Source organism: Schistocerca cancellata, chromosome 10 (assembly GCF_023864275.1).
Source record: "Schistocerca cancellata isolate TAMUIC-IGC-003103 chromosome 10, iqSchCanc2.1, whole genome shotgun sequence".
NCBI classification, from domain to species: domain Eukaryota; kingdom Metazoa; phylum Arthropoda; class Insecta; order Orthoptera; family Acrididae; genus Schistocerca; species Schistocerca cancellata.
Genome location: NC_064635.1, coordinates 121,837,653 through 121,858,850, shown reverse-complemented (window position 1 = coordinate 121,858,850; position 21,198 = coordinate 121,837,653). Strand labels below are relative to the sequence as shown.

General features: G+C 40.9%; 1 protein-coding gene across 1 annotated transcript in view; it reads left to right on the top strand.

Moving 5' to 3' along the window:
* LOC126106185 (zinc finger protein 586-like) overlaps positions 1–20,345 on the top strand; it is a 165,463-nt gene extending 145,118 nt beyond the window's left edge. Inside the window, exons 6-8 of the mRNA XM_049912422.1 lie at positions 11,723–11,772; positions 13,011–13,047; positions 19,317–20,345. Coding sequence (XP_049768379.1) covers positions 11,723–11,772; positions 13,011–13,047; positions 19,317–20,345 — 1,116 coding nt within the window. The remainder of the gene's footprint in view (positions 1–11,722; positions 11,773–13,010; positions 13,048–19,316) is intronic.
* The last annotated feature ends 853 nt before the right edge of the window (positions 20,346–21,198 follow it).

The window sequence follows — 21,198 nt, the reverse complement described above, 5'->3', positions numbered from 1 at the left end:
TTTATTTTTGCGGAAAAAACCACATTTCAACAGAGAACTACACAAAATGAACATAATATTATGTGATAATGTTAATGCTATGAAACTCATTTCCCTGCACTCTAAATTTTACTTTTTGCTGTATTTTTATTGCATATTACACTCGTTATATTAAAAACATAAATAAATCGCACAAAACATTGAAAAAATGAAAATTGCTCTAGTACTTTTAGGTGTTTACTTTCTCTCTCAGAGGTTTTCTTTGCATTCACTGGAAATTTTTGTGTAGATTTCATGTCAGATTGGCGTTTGCAACAATGTCAAATAGGAGGTGTCTTTCTTTATTTTTGGTTCATAGCCGGAGCATGTTTTGCGTTTTTCCAATAGTTCTGTATCGACTTGTCTTGGTTCTGCAACATTCAAAACAAGGTGAAGTATGCATGAAGTTCACGGGCTATGTGATACTTGTTGACTCGGTTTTTATCTGAGATGTCACAAATGGTTTACATGCTTCTTCAAAAGTTGAAGCACTTCACCTGAGTATTGTCTTTATAGGAATTGTGAAAGACAATGCAGAAAAATAATGTCATTGGTCATCATTGGAAGTGGTTTCGACAAGCAACGATATTTGTTTCGAACTAATGTATTTCTTGCAGAACCTCTATTTAAAAATTTAGCATCCACACTTCTGTGTTCATCACTCTGATCACTTGTTTCATTTAAGAAATTCACAGGTGGGAAAATAAAGTCGTCCTAACTTTCGCACTGTTCCTATACTGTATTATACCCACATTCCGTTTCTTTGTCACTATCTGATCCAACATCGGTTTCTAAACTGTCCTCAGTCCATTTTAAAAGAGTACCCTCAAAGTAAGTGCCCATTAAACATGAACAGTAGTCAAAAACCTGGCTGCTGAATCCCCAACGCGAAGACCGAGGTGCAGTGTCAGAGACTATTAGCATGAAAGAAGCAGTAATGGTATAGATTCACATCACATTCAAGTTGCTACTGACAAAGGAAACCACGGAAGCTTTGGGAAAGGACAACTAGATAATGCTGTAATGTCTTACCCCACCGTTATGCATTAGCAACAGAGTAACAATAAGTGCTAGCCGTCTGAGAGATCACACTTGGGAAGTAAATACTTTACAGATGCAAAACTACTTCAACATCCTCCCGTCCATTGCGTGACACAATAAGGTTAATTGATTGATTTTGGGAAGGCGACCAAACAGCGAGTTCATCAGTCCCATCGGATTAAGGAAGAATGAGGAAGGAAATCGGCCGTGCCCTTTCAAAGGAGCCATCCCTAAATCACGGAAAACCTAAATCAGAATGGCCGAACGCGGGTTGAACCGTCTTCCTCCCGAAGGCGAATCCAGTGTGCTAACCACTGCGCCACCTCTCTCGGAGGCATAATAATGCAAGCCTACTTATTGCTAAGTAAATTATAATCGTACCTCCTAACAACATCATAAATGTGAAAGTTTGTTTGTTACGCTTTCGCACAAAAACTACTGGCTGCATTAGGATGAAATTTTGCAGACACATAGAGTTCAACCTGGGTAGGACACGGGATACTTTCATGCTGATAAAATGATTCCGTGGGATAATTTTCAGTATTGGCCCATACAAGACGAACGAAATTGCGGGGAGAAGCCATTAAAAAAATGAACAATGAAGAAGTATTACTCGGCCGCGAAATCATGGCCCCTTGCCGCGGAACACGCTGGGTACAGTCAGATCAGCATTTGTTGTGTCCGCAGTGGCACAGAGGTGTGGAGAGAGCGGCTGTTGTCAGTGCTGGCAACTCACTTTCGCTAAACTAGTACGCTGTGAGCTCAGTGCGCCGTACCGATCAGCCTGATTTCGTTTAGGGCTACGATTTCCGGTCGGTAAGCGTCAGAGGCAGGGCCCGTATTTTCGTGGCCGTAGTAGATTACAGTTGATAATATAGGTAGACAATAAAACGAAATAGACAGTTTTATTATAACAATTTATTTTACAATTTGCTTCTGGCTTTAGTTTTTGGAAAATTATCGATAATTGCCGTTAAATGTAAACATGATGCGGCCTTGGTTCTTGATTGCCGTGACTGCCAAATGTCGGACTAAAGCATGACAGACTAAAGGCCGAAATACTACATGTCTTTTTCTAAAGCTGTTTCACAGAGGAAGACTGTTCTGCAGTTCCTTCTCTAGATTGTCGCACAGATGACAAAATGGTAGATATCGAAATAGACGACAGAGGGATAGAGAAACAATTAAAATCGCTCAAAAGAGGAAAGGCCGCTGATGGGATACCAGTTCGATTTTACACAGACTACGCGAAGGAACTTGCCCCCCTTCTTGCAGCGGTGTACCGTAGGTCTCTAGAAAAGCGTAGCGTTCCAAAGGATTGGAAAAGGGCACAGGTCACCCCCGTTTTCAAGAAGGGACGTCGAACAGATGTGCAGAACTATAGACCTATATCTGTAACGTCGATCAGTTGTAGAATTTTGGAACATGTATTATGTTCGAGTATAATGACTTTTCTGGAGACTAGAAATCTACTCTGTAGGAATCAACTTGGGTTTCGAAAAAGACGATCGTGTGAAACCCAGCTCGTGCTATTCGTCCACGAGACTCAGAGGGTCATAGACGCGGGTTCCCAGGTAGATGCCATGTTTCTTGACTTCTGCAAGGCGTTCGATACAGTTCCCCACAGTCGTTTAATGAACAAAGTAAGAGCATATGGACTATCAGACCAATTGTGTGATTGGATTGAGGAGTTCCTAGATAACAGAACGCAGCATGTCATTCTCAATGGAGAGAAGTCTTCCGAAGTAAGTGTGATTTCAGGTGTGCCGCAGGGGAGTGTCGCAGGACCATTGCTATTCACAATATACATAAATGACCTTGTGGATGACATCGGAAGTTCACTGAGGCTTTTTGCGGATGATGCTGTAGTATATCGAGAGGTTGTAACAATGGAAAATTGTACTGAAATGTAGAAGACTCTGCATAGGAAGAAAAAATCCTTTATTATTTAACTACAATATAGCAGGTAAGCAACTGGAAGCAGTTAATTCCATAAATTATCTGGGAGTACGCATTAGGAGTGATTTAAAATGGAATGATCATATAAAGTTGATCGTCGGTAAAGCAGATGCCAGACTGAGATTCATTGGAAGAATCGTAAGGAAATGCAATCCGAAAACAAAGGAAGTAGGTTACAGTACGCTTGTTCGCCCACTGCTTGAATACTGCTCACCAGTGTGGGATCCGTACCAGATGGGGTTGATAGAAGAGATAGAGAAGATCCAACGGAGAGCAGCGCGCTTCGTTACAGGATCATTTAGTAATCGCGAAAGCGTTACGGAGATGACAGATAAACTCCAGTGGAAGACTCTGCAGGAGAGACGCTCAGTAGCTCGGTATGGGCTTTTGTTGAAGTTTCGAGAACATGCCTTCACCCAGGAGTCAAGCAGTATATTGCTCCCTCCTATGTATATCTCGCGAAGAGACCATGAGGATAAAATCAGAGAGATTAGAGCCCACACAGAGGCATACCGGCAATCCTTCTTTCCATGAACAATACGAGACTGGAATAGAAGGGAGAACCGATAGAGGTACTCAAGGTACCCTCCGCCACACACCGTCAGGTGGCTTGCGGAGTATGGATGTAGCTATAGATGTAGAATTTAAGTTTTGATTATTTTTAATATGCCGAATCATCTTTCGCCTATTGCATAAATGAGACGTATTGTATAAAATAATAAAATTGCGGTCAACACTTCCGTAATGTCGCATTCTAGCATCGCATATTAAATTACAATTTCCGTACATGATTGGTGAAAAGTCCATGACCGACTGAATTTAGGTAGAACAACATAAGTATTAATAAATTTAAGTGGAAAAATAACGGTTTGTTATACCAAAAACTGGTGTCGAAAATTAAAGCAACAAACCGCTATTTCCCTGTCTTGTGTCTAACTCACAATGTAATCACACAGATGTCCGTACGATCGTATGGCACAAAGAAGACGCCTACCAGACTCTCTGCAGTGAAGGACCATGGAAAAAACATAAGCAGGACAGTTTCAAAGTGATGTGGCTCGGTGGATTTAATGTGAATGGTTCTGTTGTTTCTCGGATGTTGCGACAGTTTATAGAGACCGAAACTGTATCGCGAAGACCAGAGTAGGGCCGACTGCATGTGATATCAGAAAGAGAGGACCATTATTTGGCTATAAGGGTACGATGGTACTGCCTTAGTAGTACACGACAACTGGCATCTGTCCTCGCAGTAATCGCTGGACGGGTTGTATCGAGACAAATGGTGCACAGAAGGCTTCAGCAGAGTGGACTTTGTTATCAGGAGACCTGCTGTACATGTATCAAAAAATGGCTCTGAGCACTATGGGACTTAACTTCTAACGTCATCAGTCCCCTAGAACTTAGAACTACTTAAACCAAACTAACCTAAAGACGTCACACACATCCATGCCGAAGCAGGATTCGAACCTGCAACCGTAGCGGTCGCGCGGTTCCAGACTGTAGCGCCTAGAACCGCTCGGCCAACATGTATCCCTGACGTATCTTCACAGAAGGGAACATCTTGAGTGGATGCATCAAAATGCCACCTGGGCAGTCGAACAGTGGGCCAATGTTCTTTACGCAGGTGAGTCCAGATTTGGTCTGGAGAGTGATTCTCGACGGATTCGTATCTGGAGGGGACGTGGTAACGATTCCTGGACTCAAATATTGTGGAAAGAGACCAATATTGAGGAGGATCCTCAATGGCGTGGGCCAGGATTACGTTGACTACTCGAACACAACTTGGTGCAGTGGTACGGGTGAATCGACAAGGTTTAGCTGTTGTCAAGTATCGTGACGATATCTTGGGACCTCATATGTGGTTGTTGCGAGGTGCTGTGGGCCCAGACTTCGTGTTAATGGACAATAGTGCTCGACCTCATAAGAGCACAGGTGGTTGATGTTTTCTTGGAAGTGAAAGACATTGCATGCAAGGCGCGGCCTGCGCGTTCTCCCGATTTGAATCTTATAGAAGAATGTCTGGGATGCACTAGGGAGACGGGTTGCATCATGTCAGCATCCACCAACCGCTGTGCAAGACTTGCGAGCAGTTCTGCATGAAAAATGGCCGTTATTGCCTCAGCATGAGATTGATGACATCATTCACAGTATGCCCCCTACTGTCAGGCCTGCATTGCTGTCACAGGTGGTCACACCCTGTACTTCGTACATTTTCGAGTTGTCCGAAAGTACGTGCAGATCCGTTATGTTGGAAAAACGAAGGATATTTTTGTCTACGGTTGTGCATGTTACAGTTGCTTACTTTTTGTATTCTTTACATTGTTTCTATGTCCGCCCCCGGTAGCTGTGTGGTCAGCGTGACAGACTGTCAATCCTAAGGGCCCGGGTTAGATTCCCGGCTGGGTCGGATATTTTCTCCGCTCAGGGACTGGGTGTTGTGTTGTCCTAATCATTATCATTTCATCCCTATCGACGCGCAGGTCGCCGAAGTGGCGTCAAATCGAAAGACCTGCACCAGGCGAACGGTCTACCCGACGGGAGGCCCTAGCCACACGACATTTCATTTCATTGTTTCTATTTTAGTACCATCTGTTTATACTGTTTTGTGGCAAAATAAATGCAACTTTGCTAAAATTACCGTTTGTTGCTTTAATTATTGACCCCATTGTATTTACGTTGGAATTCATCACATATTTGTAATAAAATTGGTTCGTCCACAGCGAGCAAAAAACATGGTGTTACAAACTTGAATACTCGACAGATTGCACTCATGCCAGTACTTTTGTGTCTTGTACATTATTGAAAATAGTGTTGTTGTTGTGGTCTTCAGTCCTAAGACTGGTTCGATGCAGCTCTCCATGCTACTCTATCCTGTGCAAGCTTCTTCATCTCCCAGTACCTACTGCAACCAACATCCTTCTGAATCTGCTTAATGTATTCATCTCTTGGTCTCCCTCTATGATTTTTACCCTCCACGCTGCCCTCCAATACTAAATTGGTGATCCATTGATGCTTCAGAACATGTCCTACCAACCGATCCCTTCTTCTAATCAAGTTGTGCCACAAACTTCTCTTCTCCTCAATACTATTCAATACCTCCTCATTAGTTATGTGATCTGCCCATCTAATCTTCAGCATTCTTCTGTAGCACCACAATTCGAAAGCTTCTATTCTCTTCTTGTCCAAACTATTTATCGTCCATGTTTCACTTCCATACGTGGCTACACTCCATACAAATACATTCAGAAACGACTTCCTGGCACTTAAATCTATACTCGATGTTAACAAATTTCTCTTCTTCAGAAACGCTTTCCTTGCCATTGCCAGTCTACATCTTATATTCTCTCTACTTCGACCATCGTCAGTTATTTTGCTCCCCAAATAGCAAAAATCCTTTACTACTTTAAGTGTCTTATTTCCTAATCTAATTCCCTCAGCATCACCCGACTTAATTCGACTACATTCCATGATCCTCGTTTTGCTTTTGTTGATGTTCATCTTCTATCCTCCTTTCAAGACACTGTCCATTCCGTTCAACTGCTCTTCCAAGTCCTTTGCTGTCTCTGACAGAATTACAATGTCATCGGCGAACCTCAAAGCTTTTATTTCTTCTCCATGGATTTTAATACCTACTCCGAATTTTGCTTTTGTTTCCTTTACTGCTTCCTCAATATACAGATTGAATAACATCGAGGAGAGGCTAAAACCCTGTCCCTTTCCCAGCCACTGCTTCCCTTTCATGCCCCTCAACTCTTATAACTGCCATCTGGTCTCTGTACAAATTGTAAATAGCCTTTTATTCCCTGTATTTTACCCCTGCCACCTTCAGAATTTGGAAGAGAGTATTCCAGTCAACATTGTCAAAAGCTTTCTCTGAGTCTACAAATGCGAGAAACATAGGTGTGCCTTTCCTCAACCTATTGTCTAAGATAAGTCGTATGGTCTACCAGTTTTTCCATTCGTCTGTAAAGAATTTGTGTTATTATTTTGCAGCCTTTTCTTATTAAACTGATGGTTCAGTAATTTTCACACCTGTCAACACCTATTTTCTTTGGGATTGGAATTATTATATTCTTCTGGAAGTCTGAGGGTATTTCGCCTGCCTCCTACATCTTGCTCACCAGATGGTAGAGTTTTGTTAGGAATGGCTCTCCCAAGGCTGTCTGTAGTTCTAATGGAATGTTGTCTACTCCTGGGGCCTTGTTTCGACTCAGGTCTTTCAGTGCTCTGTCAAACTCTTCACGCAGTATCATATCTCCCATTTCATCTTCATCTACATCCTTTTCCATTTCCATAATATTGTCCTCAAGTACATCACCCTTGTATAGACCCTCTATATACTCCTTCCACCCTTCTGCTTTCCCTTCTTTGCTTAGAACTGGTTTTCCATCTGAGCTCTTGATATTCATACAAGTGATTCTCTTGTCTCCAAAGGTCTCTTTAATTTTCCTGTAGGCATAATCTATCTTACCCCTAATGAGACATGGCTCGACATCGTGCAGTTGCCCTGTAGCCATCCCTGCTTAGCAATTTTGCACTTCCTGTCGATTTCATTTTTGAGACGTTTGTATTCCTTTCTGCCTGCTTCTTTACTACAGTTTTATGTTTTCCCCTTTCATCAGTTAAATTCAATATTTCTTTTGTCACCCAAGGATTTCTACTAGCCCTCGTCTTTTTACCTACTTGATCCTCTGCTGCCTTTACTACTTTATCCCTCAAAGTTACCCATTCTTCTTTTACTGTATTTCTTTCCCCCATTCCTGTCAATTGTTCCCTTGTGCTCTCCTTGAAACTCTGTACAACCTCTGGTTTAGTCAGTTTATCCAGGTACCATCTCCTTAAATTCCCACCTTTTTGCAGTTTCTTCAGTTTTAATCTACAGTTGATAACCAATAGATTGTGGTCAGAGTCCACATCTGCCCCTGGAAATGTCTTACAATTTAAAACCTGGTGCCTAAATCTGTCTTACCATTATATAATCTATCTGAAACCTGTCACTATCTCCAGGCATCTTCCATGTATACAACCTTCTTTCCTGATTCTTAAACCAAGTGTTAGCTATGATTAAGTTGTGCTCTGTGCAAAATTCTACCTGACAGCTTCCTCTTTCATTTCTTATTCCCAGTCCATATTCACCTACTACGTTTCCATCTCTCCCTTTTCCTTCTGCCGAATTCCAGTCACCCATGACTATTAAATTTTCGTCTCGCTTCATTATCTGAAAAATTTCTTTTATTTCATCATACATTTCTTCAATTTCTTCGTCATCTGCAGATTTGCGTTGTACTCCTTGTTGGTCTGCTCTACTTCCTTATTCACACATGACAACTGGGGCAAATCTTGTCGATGAGGCACATTAATGACAGTCACGTTGGTGTGGGTTAACACTCCGAGAGTCGTCTTCAGTGCCGAAGTAGTTATCTTCCTTTCGTTTCTGCTGTGTGAGGGTTGAACATAAGTAAGAGGAAGGGCAGCGATTGGGAAGATGATAAAGGAAACACATGGTATCATAATATCTATGCTTATTGGCTCATATGCATGATAACTGTCCATAGGCAGTAATGATATTGTTGAAATAATGTTTGTCACAAATCTATAGCACAAAAGCATTCATTGCCGGTTTCAACTGACATGAGCTCTCATATGGAAGCCCGTGGAGAATAGGATCACCATAGTTAAGAATGGGCAATATTAGTGACTGTGAGTTTCTTTTAAACTTGAGGGGAAATACTTTTTATAGGTTTCTAGTGAATGAAGTGATGGTGACACCTTCTTACATACTTGAGTTGTTTGTTTAGTCCAGTCTAGGTAATGTTTCAGAATTACTGAAGAAAAGGTTCTTTTTGTGCTGCTTAGGTTTAATTGCGAAAAAGATGCTGTGAAATGAGGCGTAATAGGTATTTTTGCTTGCACTTTAGTTAAGTTGTGAACCTGCGTTATGCGCTCACTCAGGTAAAACATGTAAGTTTGCATTTAGGTGCTGTATGGCTGTTCACAGGTATGTTGGACTTTCTCTTAGGTATGACTGAAGGTTGTCTGCATATATATAATGCAAGAGTCAGTTTTCATTTAATTGATGACTAGTTTTGAGTTACCTGAACCCATTTTGAAATCATCCTGTGAAATGGAAAGTCAAAATTATGATTTATCCAATAAACGGTTACAAAAATGAAGTGCATATTGCAGGATACAGAGCATATCGTACCAGGGTATATGTACCAAACGGACCAAATGGTACATTCTGTAATGGCGTGCAAATCATGTTAAGACTGTAGATATATGTGTATCAAAGTCAAGATTTTTTGTGAACATTGGTAGGACAAACATACAACTGATAGTCTAGTTCCTATGCTGTCACAAGGAAACCTCAGGTAGGGAATGCCATATCAGGATGCAGGGAATTTCTTTATTACATTTTCCAAATATCAAGGACAAAAAATTAATACAATAAAAATACAAATTAGCTACCACATTTCAGCTTTTGAAACTTGTCCAGAAACTGCTGGACATTTAAAACCTGTGAATAATCAGCAACAGCAGTGCCACTTAAAGTAGATACAGACGAAAGTCGTATGTTATAGCAACACATAAAACCAACCACTGTGAATCATAAAATAGTGTGGAAAGAAACCAAAGTAGTATGAAACTCAAAACACCACCACCTTTAGAATTACATCATCTTTGTAGAACACTTAATCATAAACAAGCCTAACAGAATGCACAACTATAAAAGCTTTTTAAATTGACACTTCAGTGTCACAAACAGAAGTTGAAACACTAGATTTTGTCTTAGACTGTACCAAATGCCTGTGCTCATAATAGTATATTACAACATGATGTATCTATGTAATCCAGAATTTGTGATATCTCTGATATCTCTTTGTTGCCCCCTTTTATTAATCCTCTGGTTTGGCTCCTTCCTTTCCCTGCATTTCCTTGCATGCCTATCTCCATCCCTAACCCCCCACCCCCTCCCCCAGCCCTTTTCTCAGGAAAGGTTCCGGTTCTTGTCTCTTCCTGGAACTGCTATTGCCTTTGGCATGACTCCTTTGTATTATATTTCACTTATGTGCCATCACTACTGTAGTGTTGGATGAAATAGATTCATACCATAATGAGGCGTAGCATTTAGTACAGTATGAGACACAACGTAAGATTTTAACATCTGTTTGCACCAATGAAGTGTCAACTTTAAAAAAAGTTTTTATAGTTACACATTCTGTTAGGTTTGTTTGTGATAAGGTGGTTTACGATGATGATGTAATTTGAAAGGTGGTGATGACATTGAATGTCATACTAATTTGGTTTCTTTCCACATTCTTTTATGGATGTAATAGTTGATGATATGTGTTGCTATAGTGGGTATGACTTTTGTTTCATGACTTTTGTATATATATGCTGTTTGTGGTGCTGCTGCTGTTGACTGTTAATTGGTTTTACATGTCCTGTTGTTTTCAAAGCAAAAAATTATGTGAGCATACATGTGGTTGTTGACTTGTACTATATTGTATCAGTTGTTTTATTTCTGGTTATTCTAAATTGTAATAAAGGCATTCCCTGCATTCTACACCCCCCTCCCCCCAATAAAGAAACCATTCTCTAACCAACGCACTTGTTTTTTTCCCCTGGAGTGGTTCCATTTCTAGCCTCTCCCTGGGATGGCCATTGCTTTCTGGCTTTAATCCTTCATATATTTTAAACATCTAACATTCCTACTTTACTGTTGGATTAAACAGATACATCATGTCATGTACTATTATGGGCCCTAGCATTTGGTACAGCGGGAGAGAAAACCTAGTCTTTTCGTTTTTGTTTTACCAATGAAGTGTTATAAAAAGGTTTTATAGGTATATATTCTGTATGAAGCATCAAAAGGTGATGTTTTGTTCCACTTCTTACTATGTTTCTTCAGTTCACAGTGAACAATATTGTTTGTTGCTATAGCGTATGACGTTAATTTGTATGCATCATATGTGACACTGCTGCTCTTTACTGTTCATTGCTTTTAAATGTGATGCTGTTTTTGGGATAAAATTAAGAAGAAATTAAAGGGCTTTTAAATGTCCTGCTGTTCCTGGAAAATTTTAAAAAGCTGAAATGTGGTAGTTGACCTGTACTTTTGTGTGTTCATACAAGGATTCCAAACCTGAGAGCATGTATTTGAAGTTAGAGAGCTGTCACAACTTTAGAATGCAGGGGGAGGGGGGAGTGGGGCGGGGGATTGTATATTTAATTTCAATAAACATGTGTTTAGGATGTTTGTCTTCATTTCTTGACATGAGCATGATCCTGGGGAATAGATTTGCTCTTATACTTGGTACCACACCACTGTCAAATTGCAAATTGTTTCAATTGTAAGCCTGCAGGTAGGAAGAACAGCTGTCGTGCAGACAGGAGTGACAACTACCTAGCAGTATGTGAGAAGAAGGAGTGATGTACAGTGTGAAACAGACAAGTAGGAGACTAGAGGAAAAGGGAGGTTTGAGGTTAGGTATGCTTGCCTAAGATGGAAGTTGAAGGTGAGTGAAGTTACACAGAAAGACCTATTGAATACAGAGGAATGGGAAACAAAGAGTATTCTTTGTGAGGAAATATGGTTGAGAAATACTGACAAATCCAAAAACAATTAACCATCTGTACTAAAGGGTGAAAAGTAGTTAGTGCATTGTACAGTTATTGCAGTTTCTCTTAATCCTTTTTTCAGGAGCTCAAACATGAAGTGGAGCCAAGAAGTAGCAGCAGTGAACCAGAACGGTATTGTACAATTTTTTTCTTATATCTCTTCTTTGTCATTTAGTGCAAGGGTTGTCTCACAGCTTCATATTGTGTGCTTTGTCACAGCAAATAACGATGTACACATGTATTCACAGAATACTGAACACTGGTGACAGGTGCCTGTTGTTGTAACTGCGAGCAGAATGGTTGCTTGGTAGCAATGTCGGAAAGCATGGCGGGACTCGCAGCGAGGCCGCGAACAACAACACAACGGGAGTGGACGAACACGACCAACGAAGGACCATATCAATACAACAAGATCAAACAATGGAGTCACAAGGAAACAAACATGTCCACTCGTACACAGAACAAGGAAATAAGCTGTCTAACGCGAGGTGAGGTGTCAACAGACATACGTGAGATTAGACTGGCTGGCTGAGCGTGAGGCAGGCGCTTAAGTACACTATGGGGAGGGGGGGGGCACTATTGGTCGCTGTAACCACGTGTTCGATTGTGGCGTCGTCACACTAAAAGTGGGCCAGGAGGCGCGCGCTGCCATAGCTTACGGTGCGATGGTGCAGAGACCTCTATGGGTCTTCGACGACCATGACGTCTGGCACGGATTCAAATTCCGCGGCGCCCGGTACCAGACCTGTAATGTTTACACCCTTGATCTGCTGTGAAACATGCAGCCATGTTCTCCTATTCTGCCCACAGCTTGTGTTCCTGTAATTAATTAATTAGTATCTACAGGGCTGGAGAATGCCAACTCTTCGTAGTTACTTACATGAACCTGTGGTAAAATTGTGAATTCCATTCATTGGAACATCAAATTTCCCATGAGTTTGGAAATTACAGATACCTCCCATTGTTGGAAATATTGGTTCAATGTAAAACACATCATCCTGGATCATGGTGTCTTTCATGAGCCAACAACTATGTATCTTTACTTGTGAGAGGACAGTTGTCACCACCCTGGTTTAGTAAGCTCTTGAAGCTCTTTGTGCAACTTTTTGTAGAGTTTTAGCCTGTGGTAGAAAATTCTGCTTTGAGTTGTATGTTTATTCCTTGTTGCTAAATGTAAGTTCAGTCTAGCTTTCGTTCCATGGTTGAGCTGTCTGTGTAGTCTTTATCAAATGCACTCACATGGTTTAGTTAAAATATGCGTGTTTAAGAACGGATCTTTACATGAGCTCAACTACTATTTTTGTTTATTATTCTTATGGACCTTTCCTATAGTCCGAAAACTTTGTTCATATTTTGTGCATATGTTACAGTGAAACACCGAAATCTGGAGAATGTCGTCTTTCACCGGTGAATGTCAACATTCACATAGTCGCTTAGTGTATGTCCGAAATATTAGCTAAATAGGCCTACCCTTAATATTGACATTCACCATGCAATAATGGTGAATGTTGAACATGTTGCAGATTTGTATTTTCTTCTCCGTATTTCAGTAGCTATAAAACGTCACAAGGGTGACGTAACTTTTTCGCCCCTCTTTCTGATAGGAATGACCATGAATTTAAAATACACCGTACATCCTACATGAGAAAAGAAAATAATAGTTATAAAAAATTACTTACTAATGTGATTCAAATCTTATTTATTGCAACAACTTAAACTATTATGACACTTTGAATTGCACAAGAGTCCCTTGCTTTTACAACTGCATTTATTTGTGGAACACTTCCTTTTGCAATGACAACGTGTATAGCCTTGTCCTCCGCTTCTCGAATTAGCTGCAGCTGCTTCTCTCAGCGACATTTCTTGAAAAGAAATCTCATCTATGGAAAGTAACTTTTCTTTACAAATTACGAACTGATTACGTGTGTAAAGCTGCTTGAGGGTACCATTTTTATTTGCCCGTTTATAGAAGTCGGAGTCTTCTATTCCAACAACAACCGCTAACACATTTCGGCTATCTGTGCGACCACGGTCGACATCAGGGACTTGTATTCGTACATTATCACCTGCTTCAGCAGGAGGAAATTGTTTTTGTGAGGTTCGTAACATCTTTGTTGCTTGCAGTAGCAGATTTACTATCTTTACAAAACTGCATTAATCCACAGGTTCCATGATGTCATGTAAAAGTAGGTTTTCATAAAAACAGTAATAGTAAATATTATTATTATTATGGACATCATCATGTGTTGCTTCCTCCACATAGATGTTTGTAATATTTGTGAATTAACAAATAAAGTGGCTATTTTAGAAGAGAACATCAAACTACTCAGCAAAATGACACCATACAAGAAGATTACAGTGGCTGCAGACCCTTATATAAAAAAGATAATTTCCTCGTAATAGGTAACCAGATCTGAATCCACCTGCAGATGTTGAATGTGATGCCTTTACCAGATTTTGTTATATCTAATGTCCAGAAAGCAAGAGCTACATTAATATATAATAAACGATTAAGTATCGAGGAGACACACTCACATCTATCAGCAGAAGAATTCAGCTTGCCTCGGTAGTCAGACTCAATTTTGTGAGACCATCCTCGGCTGTCAGAGAATCATCATTTCTAAGAGGAACATCCAGTAAGTAAGTTTCACTATTTTATAAAAATTCTACACACAATTTATCATGCTGAAATAATTTTATTGACACTATACAATGCTTCTGTCACTTTTCTACATAATCGCAAAGTTGTTCCAAGCATGTTAATTAACATTCACAAGTTTTTCCAAACGAGTGTTGTGACAGGTGAGCTCCTGTGCTTGTAACCAGCTGTTCACTGTAGATCTGAATTCATCATTGATGTCGAAGTGCTTACCTCCAAGATGATATTTGAGTTGCGCGAAAAATGTGAAAATCACTTTGGGAAAGGTCTGGTGAGCATGGAGGATGTGGGAACACTTTCCAATTAAATCTTATGAGCCCTATCAGGGTGAGCCGAGCTGCATGAGGCAGAGCATGGTCATAAAGGAAGGGAACAGCAAAAATCCACGACGTTTTATTTTGCTGACAGCTCACAGGTTTCTCAAGAAATTACAGTATCTCACTGCATTCACTGTAGTGTTGCAAGGGAGGCGATGAACGAATAACACCCCCTGACAGTTCCAAAAAATTGTTTCCACAAGTTCCCATGCTGAATGTGTTACGTTTGCCTTTTTTTGTCCCTTCTTTCTTCCACACGATGCTCTGACATTTTGTCTCAGGAGTCGGATGACTCATGACTCATCCCCATTACAGTGCTCATACAACGTTCCTCATAGTCAGAAGTTAACTCCATGGATATCGACAGTGGATATTAGTTTCCATGCAGGAACGAATGACAGAGCACAGCATATATGTGGACACACTTTGTAGTGGTAACTCCATGCTGATTGGCAGCTTACTGCCAAGATACTGCGGTGTTCGTTGTAAGTCGGTTTTAGTATTGTCAACACATACCATCTGAGCGCACATCCATCACATGTCACAACCACCTTTTATGAGAAATAAAGTAGGGAAAGTTCCATATTGGGTGACCCTCGTACATTTAGATATGTACTCTGCAAACCATTGTTACATGCACAGCAGAGTTAGTGTTGTTAGGTGTTTTTCGGTTCCAGTTCTTGTAACAGTGTCGCTTTGTGCTGCAATATATGGTTAAAAATAAAATTTCGAATTAATGTTGAAAGTAGAGGGATTCTCGACAATTGAAATTTGTACTAGATCAACAAATAAGTAGTAAAATGTGGAGTAAGATATATCACTGTAGTGTCCAGATCTCAACCCAGTAGACAAAAATCCTGATATAACCACTCATATGTTAGCTAATGTTGAATCAGTATTAAAAATAAGGCTCTTTCAGCCGAAAACAGGAGTACCTTTTCCTCAGTAGTCGTGGGTCCACGCTTTGTCATTGTGGGAAGCGTCTGATGTGTGCCATTTAATGTGGGTACCAGAATAAACATTTGGATTTACTAACCACTGCACAGTGTCGATTTCGAGCAAGCTGTTCTGCAGTTGACCATCTCATCACTTTGTCAACCCATGTCATGAATGGTTTTCTGCATAAATACCAGACTGTGGCCGTGTTTCTCGATTTAGAGAAAGCATACGATACACTGGGAGATTGGTATCCTCTCTAGTCTCTACATGTGGGGCTTTTGAAGACGCATGTCATATCTCCTTCAGGAATTTTAAAAAGACCGAGTTTTGAAGGTACGTGTGCGTTTTACCTTGTTGTCCTCTTTGCTATCGCCAATAACCCTATTACGGTCTGTCTTCCGTTGGGCATCTCCGGCTCTTATTTTTGTTTACGATTTTGCCATCTGTTGCAGTTCTCCAAGGACTTCCCTCCTTGAGTGGCGTCTTCTGCATTGTCTCGATCGTCTTTGCTTATTGAGCATCGACAGTGGCTTTCACTTTTCTATTTACAAACCGTTTGTGTGAATTTCTGGCGGCGCAATGGGTTTCTTCCGTCATCTTTGAATCTTGGGCCTGTTGCTCTTCAGTTCACTGAAACTACGACATTCCTGTGGCTCACGCTCGGTAGGAAAATTCTCCGTGGCTGCCCACTGTACGATGTCCCTCAGTGTGCTACGTGTACTCAGCGGTATTTTGGGAGCAGATAAGATCATCCTCCTCCCTTTGTACCAGTCCCTCGTTCATTCGAAACTACACTATGGGTCTTTTGTTTATACATCTGCACGTCCGTCCATCTTATGCCGTCTCAATACAGTCCACCATCGTGGCATCTGTTTGGCCACTGTCGCCTTTTATATGGGTCCAGTTGAGGGTCTGCTTGCAGAAGCTTCTGAACTACCTCTGTGATACCACTGTAATTTTTTCCTCGGCAGATATGCATGCTGTTTGTCTGCCATGCCCAGCCACCCATCCTATGTCTCTTTCTTCAGTGACTACTTTGATCGCCTCCTCTCTGTTACCTCTTGGAGTTCGTTTTCGACTATTGCTCAGGCAGTTTAACTTCACATTACCTGACACATTCCCAGTGTGTGTGAACCCTTCACCATCTTGGCTTCATGCTGTGGCCCGTGTTCACCTTGGACTTCATTTGTTTCCTAAGGACACTACTCAAGCCTTGCTCTAGTGCTGTAAGTTTCACGACTTTCGCACGGAACTCCGTAATAGTACATTTGTATTCGCTGATGGGTCTCAGGCTGACTGTGATGTTGGGTGTGCCTTCGTCATTGGCGCCGACGATTTTCGGAATCAGCTTCCAGAACACTGCTCAGTATTTATAGCGGAGCTCTTCGTCCTATTTCAGGCCACCCAGTACATCTAGTGACAGGCTTTTCAATTTGTCATGTTCTCTGACTCATTGCCCTTCAGAGTCTCTGTGTGCCGTAGAGCATCCATCCCATGGTGCAACAGGTTCAGGAAAGCTTTCACTTGCTCACTCTTGATGGAGCCACTGTGATGTTTATCTGGGTCCCTGGCCACGTCAGTCTGATCGGAAACCAGTCCACTGACACTACTGCCAAGGCAGCAGTCCTTGCACCTTGGCCTGTTAGTTCTTCCATTCGCCTCAATGATCTCTGTGTTGCCATTGGTCAGCAGGTGGTGTCACTTTGGCATCAGCACTGGTCTTTCCTTCATGGCAACAAGCTCCAGGGAATTAAGCTACTCCCAGCAGCTTGGACGACTTCCTTTCGGCCCTCTCACCACGAGGAGATCATTGTAGCTAGATTGTGTATTGGGCACTGTCTTTTTAGCAATCGGCATTTGTTAAGTGGTGATCCCCACATCTTTGTGCACATTGCCCTCAGCCTTTAACGGTTCGCCATTTTCTTATGGAATACCCTTTTTTTAACCACTTACATTCTCATTTTTGATTGGTGTCTGAGTTATCGGCCATTGTAGCAAATGATGCCTGGGCTGTCAACTGCTTTTTTTACTTTTTGTCCATCGTAGCAATATGGCAAAGGACATTTAATTTTTATTTCAGGACCTCCATTGTCTCTATTGCGTATTTTATGGACCTTTTTACAAGTCCCTGTTTTTAGCTGTCTTTCATTCTGTCGACTAAGTCATTTTGTCATTTTCATGATCTATGATTCTGACATAGGTGCGTAAGACCCTAGTTGTTTTTGTTCTCTAAAACAAAACAACAAGAAACATTTGGTCGTGCACAGTTTGATTGTTTTATGTAAACACAGAGAGTAAGCAAGCATTACAACCCTGAAATTTGTTTGGAAAACTGTAGAAATAAAGAGAACAGGAGGATATTGGATCAATTATCAGCCCAGCATAAGAAAATATTCAAACAGGCTATCTTACACACAGTCTCATATTTTCAAAGCACAGATTAGATCATATGAACTACAAAATAGCGTCTGACAATCCAGAAGTGGATATTCAAGTATTTATGTGTGATACTTCTTAATTTATAGATTATATTGTATTAATTATTTGATAGTTACTAGTTTGATATATTTTCTTCAAGTTGTCAGTTAAGATATGTATTTATATTACTTTCGATTTTGTAGAATGTAGTACCATCAGAAAGAATTACTTTTTACCTTGATCATTTTGATGACCATTGTTCTTTGGGTGCAAGTGGGTGTGGGCATTGGTAAAACTAATAGCCCATTTTAATCAAATTAGTTGATGATATTGGGTGAATAAATATAGTAACACATCAACATTGTGAATGTAATACTTAGAATTTAAACAACACAAATAGTCTAGATTCTTTTTATATATTATTGTCTGTTGACCTCAGTGCTACTTTAAGTTTCGATTTTGTTTTCAGGATGAATAAAAAAATGGTTCAAATGGCTCTGAGCACTATGGGACTCAACATCTTAAGTCATATGTCCCCTAGAACTTAGAACTACTTAAACCTAACTAACCTAAGGACATCACACACACCCATGCCCGAGGCAGGATTCGAACCTGCGACCGTAGCAGTCCCGCGGTTCCGGACAGCAGCGCCAGAACCACTAGACCACCGCGGCCGGCAGGATGAATACTTACGCAGATTTCAACCAGACTCTAATTTGAATTTTGTCTTACCTCCTACTGTCATTCAAATAGTTTTTTTCCAAACACCTTCAAGGTTGACTTACGTTCCCTATAGCGCAACATTCCTTCCATGGTCCATCACTCTGTCAGTGTTTTTATTCAGCCTCTTCTCCACGATCTAGGTGGAATTGTTTATAATAAACTAAGCAAAGTCGCTCATTTGTTTTTAAGACCAGTGACTTCTAGATGGTAGGACAGCTATGACAATAGCCTAAACCTGTTGCATCATATCACTGAGCTAAGATAAAAGGAATATCCAAAGTTAAGCACCCATCACACACCATCCAAAGCTTGCAGAATATATATGTTGATGTAGAATTTCATGTAATATGCATTAGAGTTCTGTAATCAGTCTCAGTTACTTTTTTACATCTGCTGGAGTAATTATTGTTGTCAGTGTTATCCTGGTGTTTCACTTTTCAGTAATCCCTCTTTCAGTGAATCTGCCTACATTTAACTTCTGTGTAATACTCTCTGACAAATTTAGAAGGTTTTGGATTTTAAAGTGGTGCCTCAAAGGAAGTCAACTCCCTTTGCTGCTTCATGAAAAGGGCCTAAAAATTATATAAATTCAAGACATTGTGCTCTTACTTTTAACATAGTTTACTGGAACTTTTGAGACATTTCCTAATCTCGCATTTGTTAATATAATTTTTCATCACCATGCTTGCACTGTTATCACAATAGTTTCTGACACAGTTTTCTCCACTTTCTGCAGTGCTATCCATGTTGGTGCAGAGGATGACAAGACTAATGATGACAGTGTAGGTTTGATTACCTGCATTCCACTGGCTTCAGGAACAGGCGACAGGCTGCAGTGCAGCACCAAGCAGGAAGCATCCTGTGGGAATAAAATTTGTGCTAGATATGTGGGGCACAGATGTGGCATCTGCAAAACGACATTTGCACAGTTGGAACTGAAGGAGCACACGCACTTGAACAGACATGAACTTACGCAATCGTGTAGCATGTGTCACAAAACTTTCACAAAGAGTTCCGATTTGAAGAGGCACATTAGAGTGCACAGCGGTGAACGCCCCTACAGCTGTAGCGTTTGCAATCAGACATTCGCTCGAAATTCGGCACTGAAGCAGCATTCACGATTGCACACTGGTGAACGTCCATACAGCTGTGGTGTTTGCAACAAGACATTCGCACATAATCATGCACTGAAGCATCATTTACTGTTGCACACTGGCGAACGTCCCTACATCTGTGACATTTGCAACAAAAGTTTCATTGTCAAAAGTAAATTGAGGGATCATTTGCGGGTGCACACTGGCGAACGCCCCTACATCTGTGGCATTTGCAACAAGACTTTCATTGTCAAAAGAAAACTGAGGGATCATATGCGGGTGCACACTGGCCAGCGCCCCTACATCTGTGGCGTTTGCAACAAGACTTTCATTGTCAAAAATAATCTGATGGATCATTTGCGAGTGCACACTGGCGAACGCCCCTACACCTGTGGCGTTTGCAACAAGACATTCGCTCGTAATTCGGCATTTTATCAGCATTTACGATCGCACAGTAGTGAACGCCCACACAGGTGTGTCGTTTGCAACAAGACATTCACTCGTAGCTCGACACTCAAGCAGCATTCGCAGCTGCACACCAGTGAACGCCTATAAAGCTGTCCAGTGTGTCATAAGAGAGGCAGAATCATCACCATGTTGAAGGAACACTCGTGATTGCACACTGGTGACGAAAACATAAATTTGCAACATTTATCAGATTGCAGCAACATGCAAATGCACCTAGTTCTCCACACAAGCGGCCATTCTATACTTATGTATTTCCCCAGAGATTCACAATGCCCACTGTATGCGTAAGTGCCACATGAAAATGGACTGTGAGTGCACAGTGGTTAATACTGGTAATGCTGTGATTGTACTATAAGTAGCTGAAGAGGAGAAACAGCTTAAAAAGTACTTGTGAAATCTCGCATCTTGTGTGATTGCAATATCTGTGACCCTGCAGGGTCACAGGGAGTAGTGATAAAGTTTTCATTATCTCATCTAAAAAGTGAAGTTAAATAGTTAATGTCTCTTCGTTTTATATGTACATATCTGGTACACATTGAGATCTATGTGTCTCTGTGCAGTTGCACGCAGCTAGACCAGCTAAAACGATGTGGAGCAACACACTTCCACTTTATCAGTAGCCTGTGTCATTTTTTTCCCCTGTCCTCTAGCGGGGTGGTGAAGTACTTTGGCACAGGGATTTCAGAGCATCCAAGAATTCCAGAATTGTATCTGCAACAAAGACTTTAGTTTTTCCTTTCTCTTTCCTTTTGCCTTATTGTAAAATGTGGTTATCTGATGCAGTGACACTTGGCCATATTTTCCATCCAAAGCCACAGTAGCATTGATTGGTTGCAAGACATCATTGTGATTGGAATTCATTTTTTGTTGAAATTATGCTTGATATTGTGAAATAAAAATAATACTAACATCTTGTACCAATCTGCTTTTCGTTTTAGGT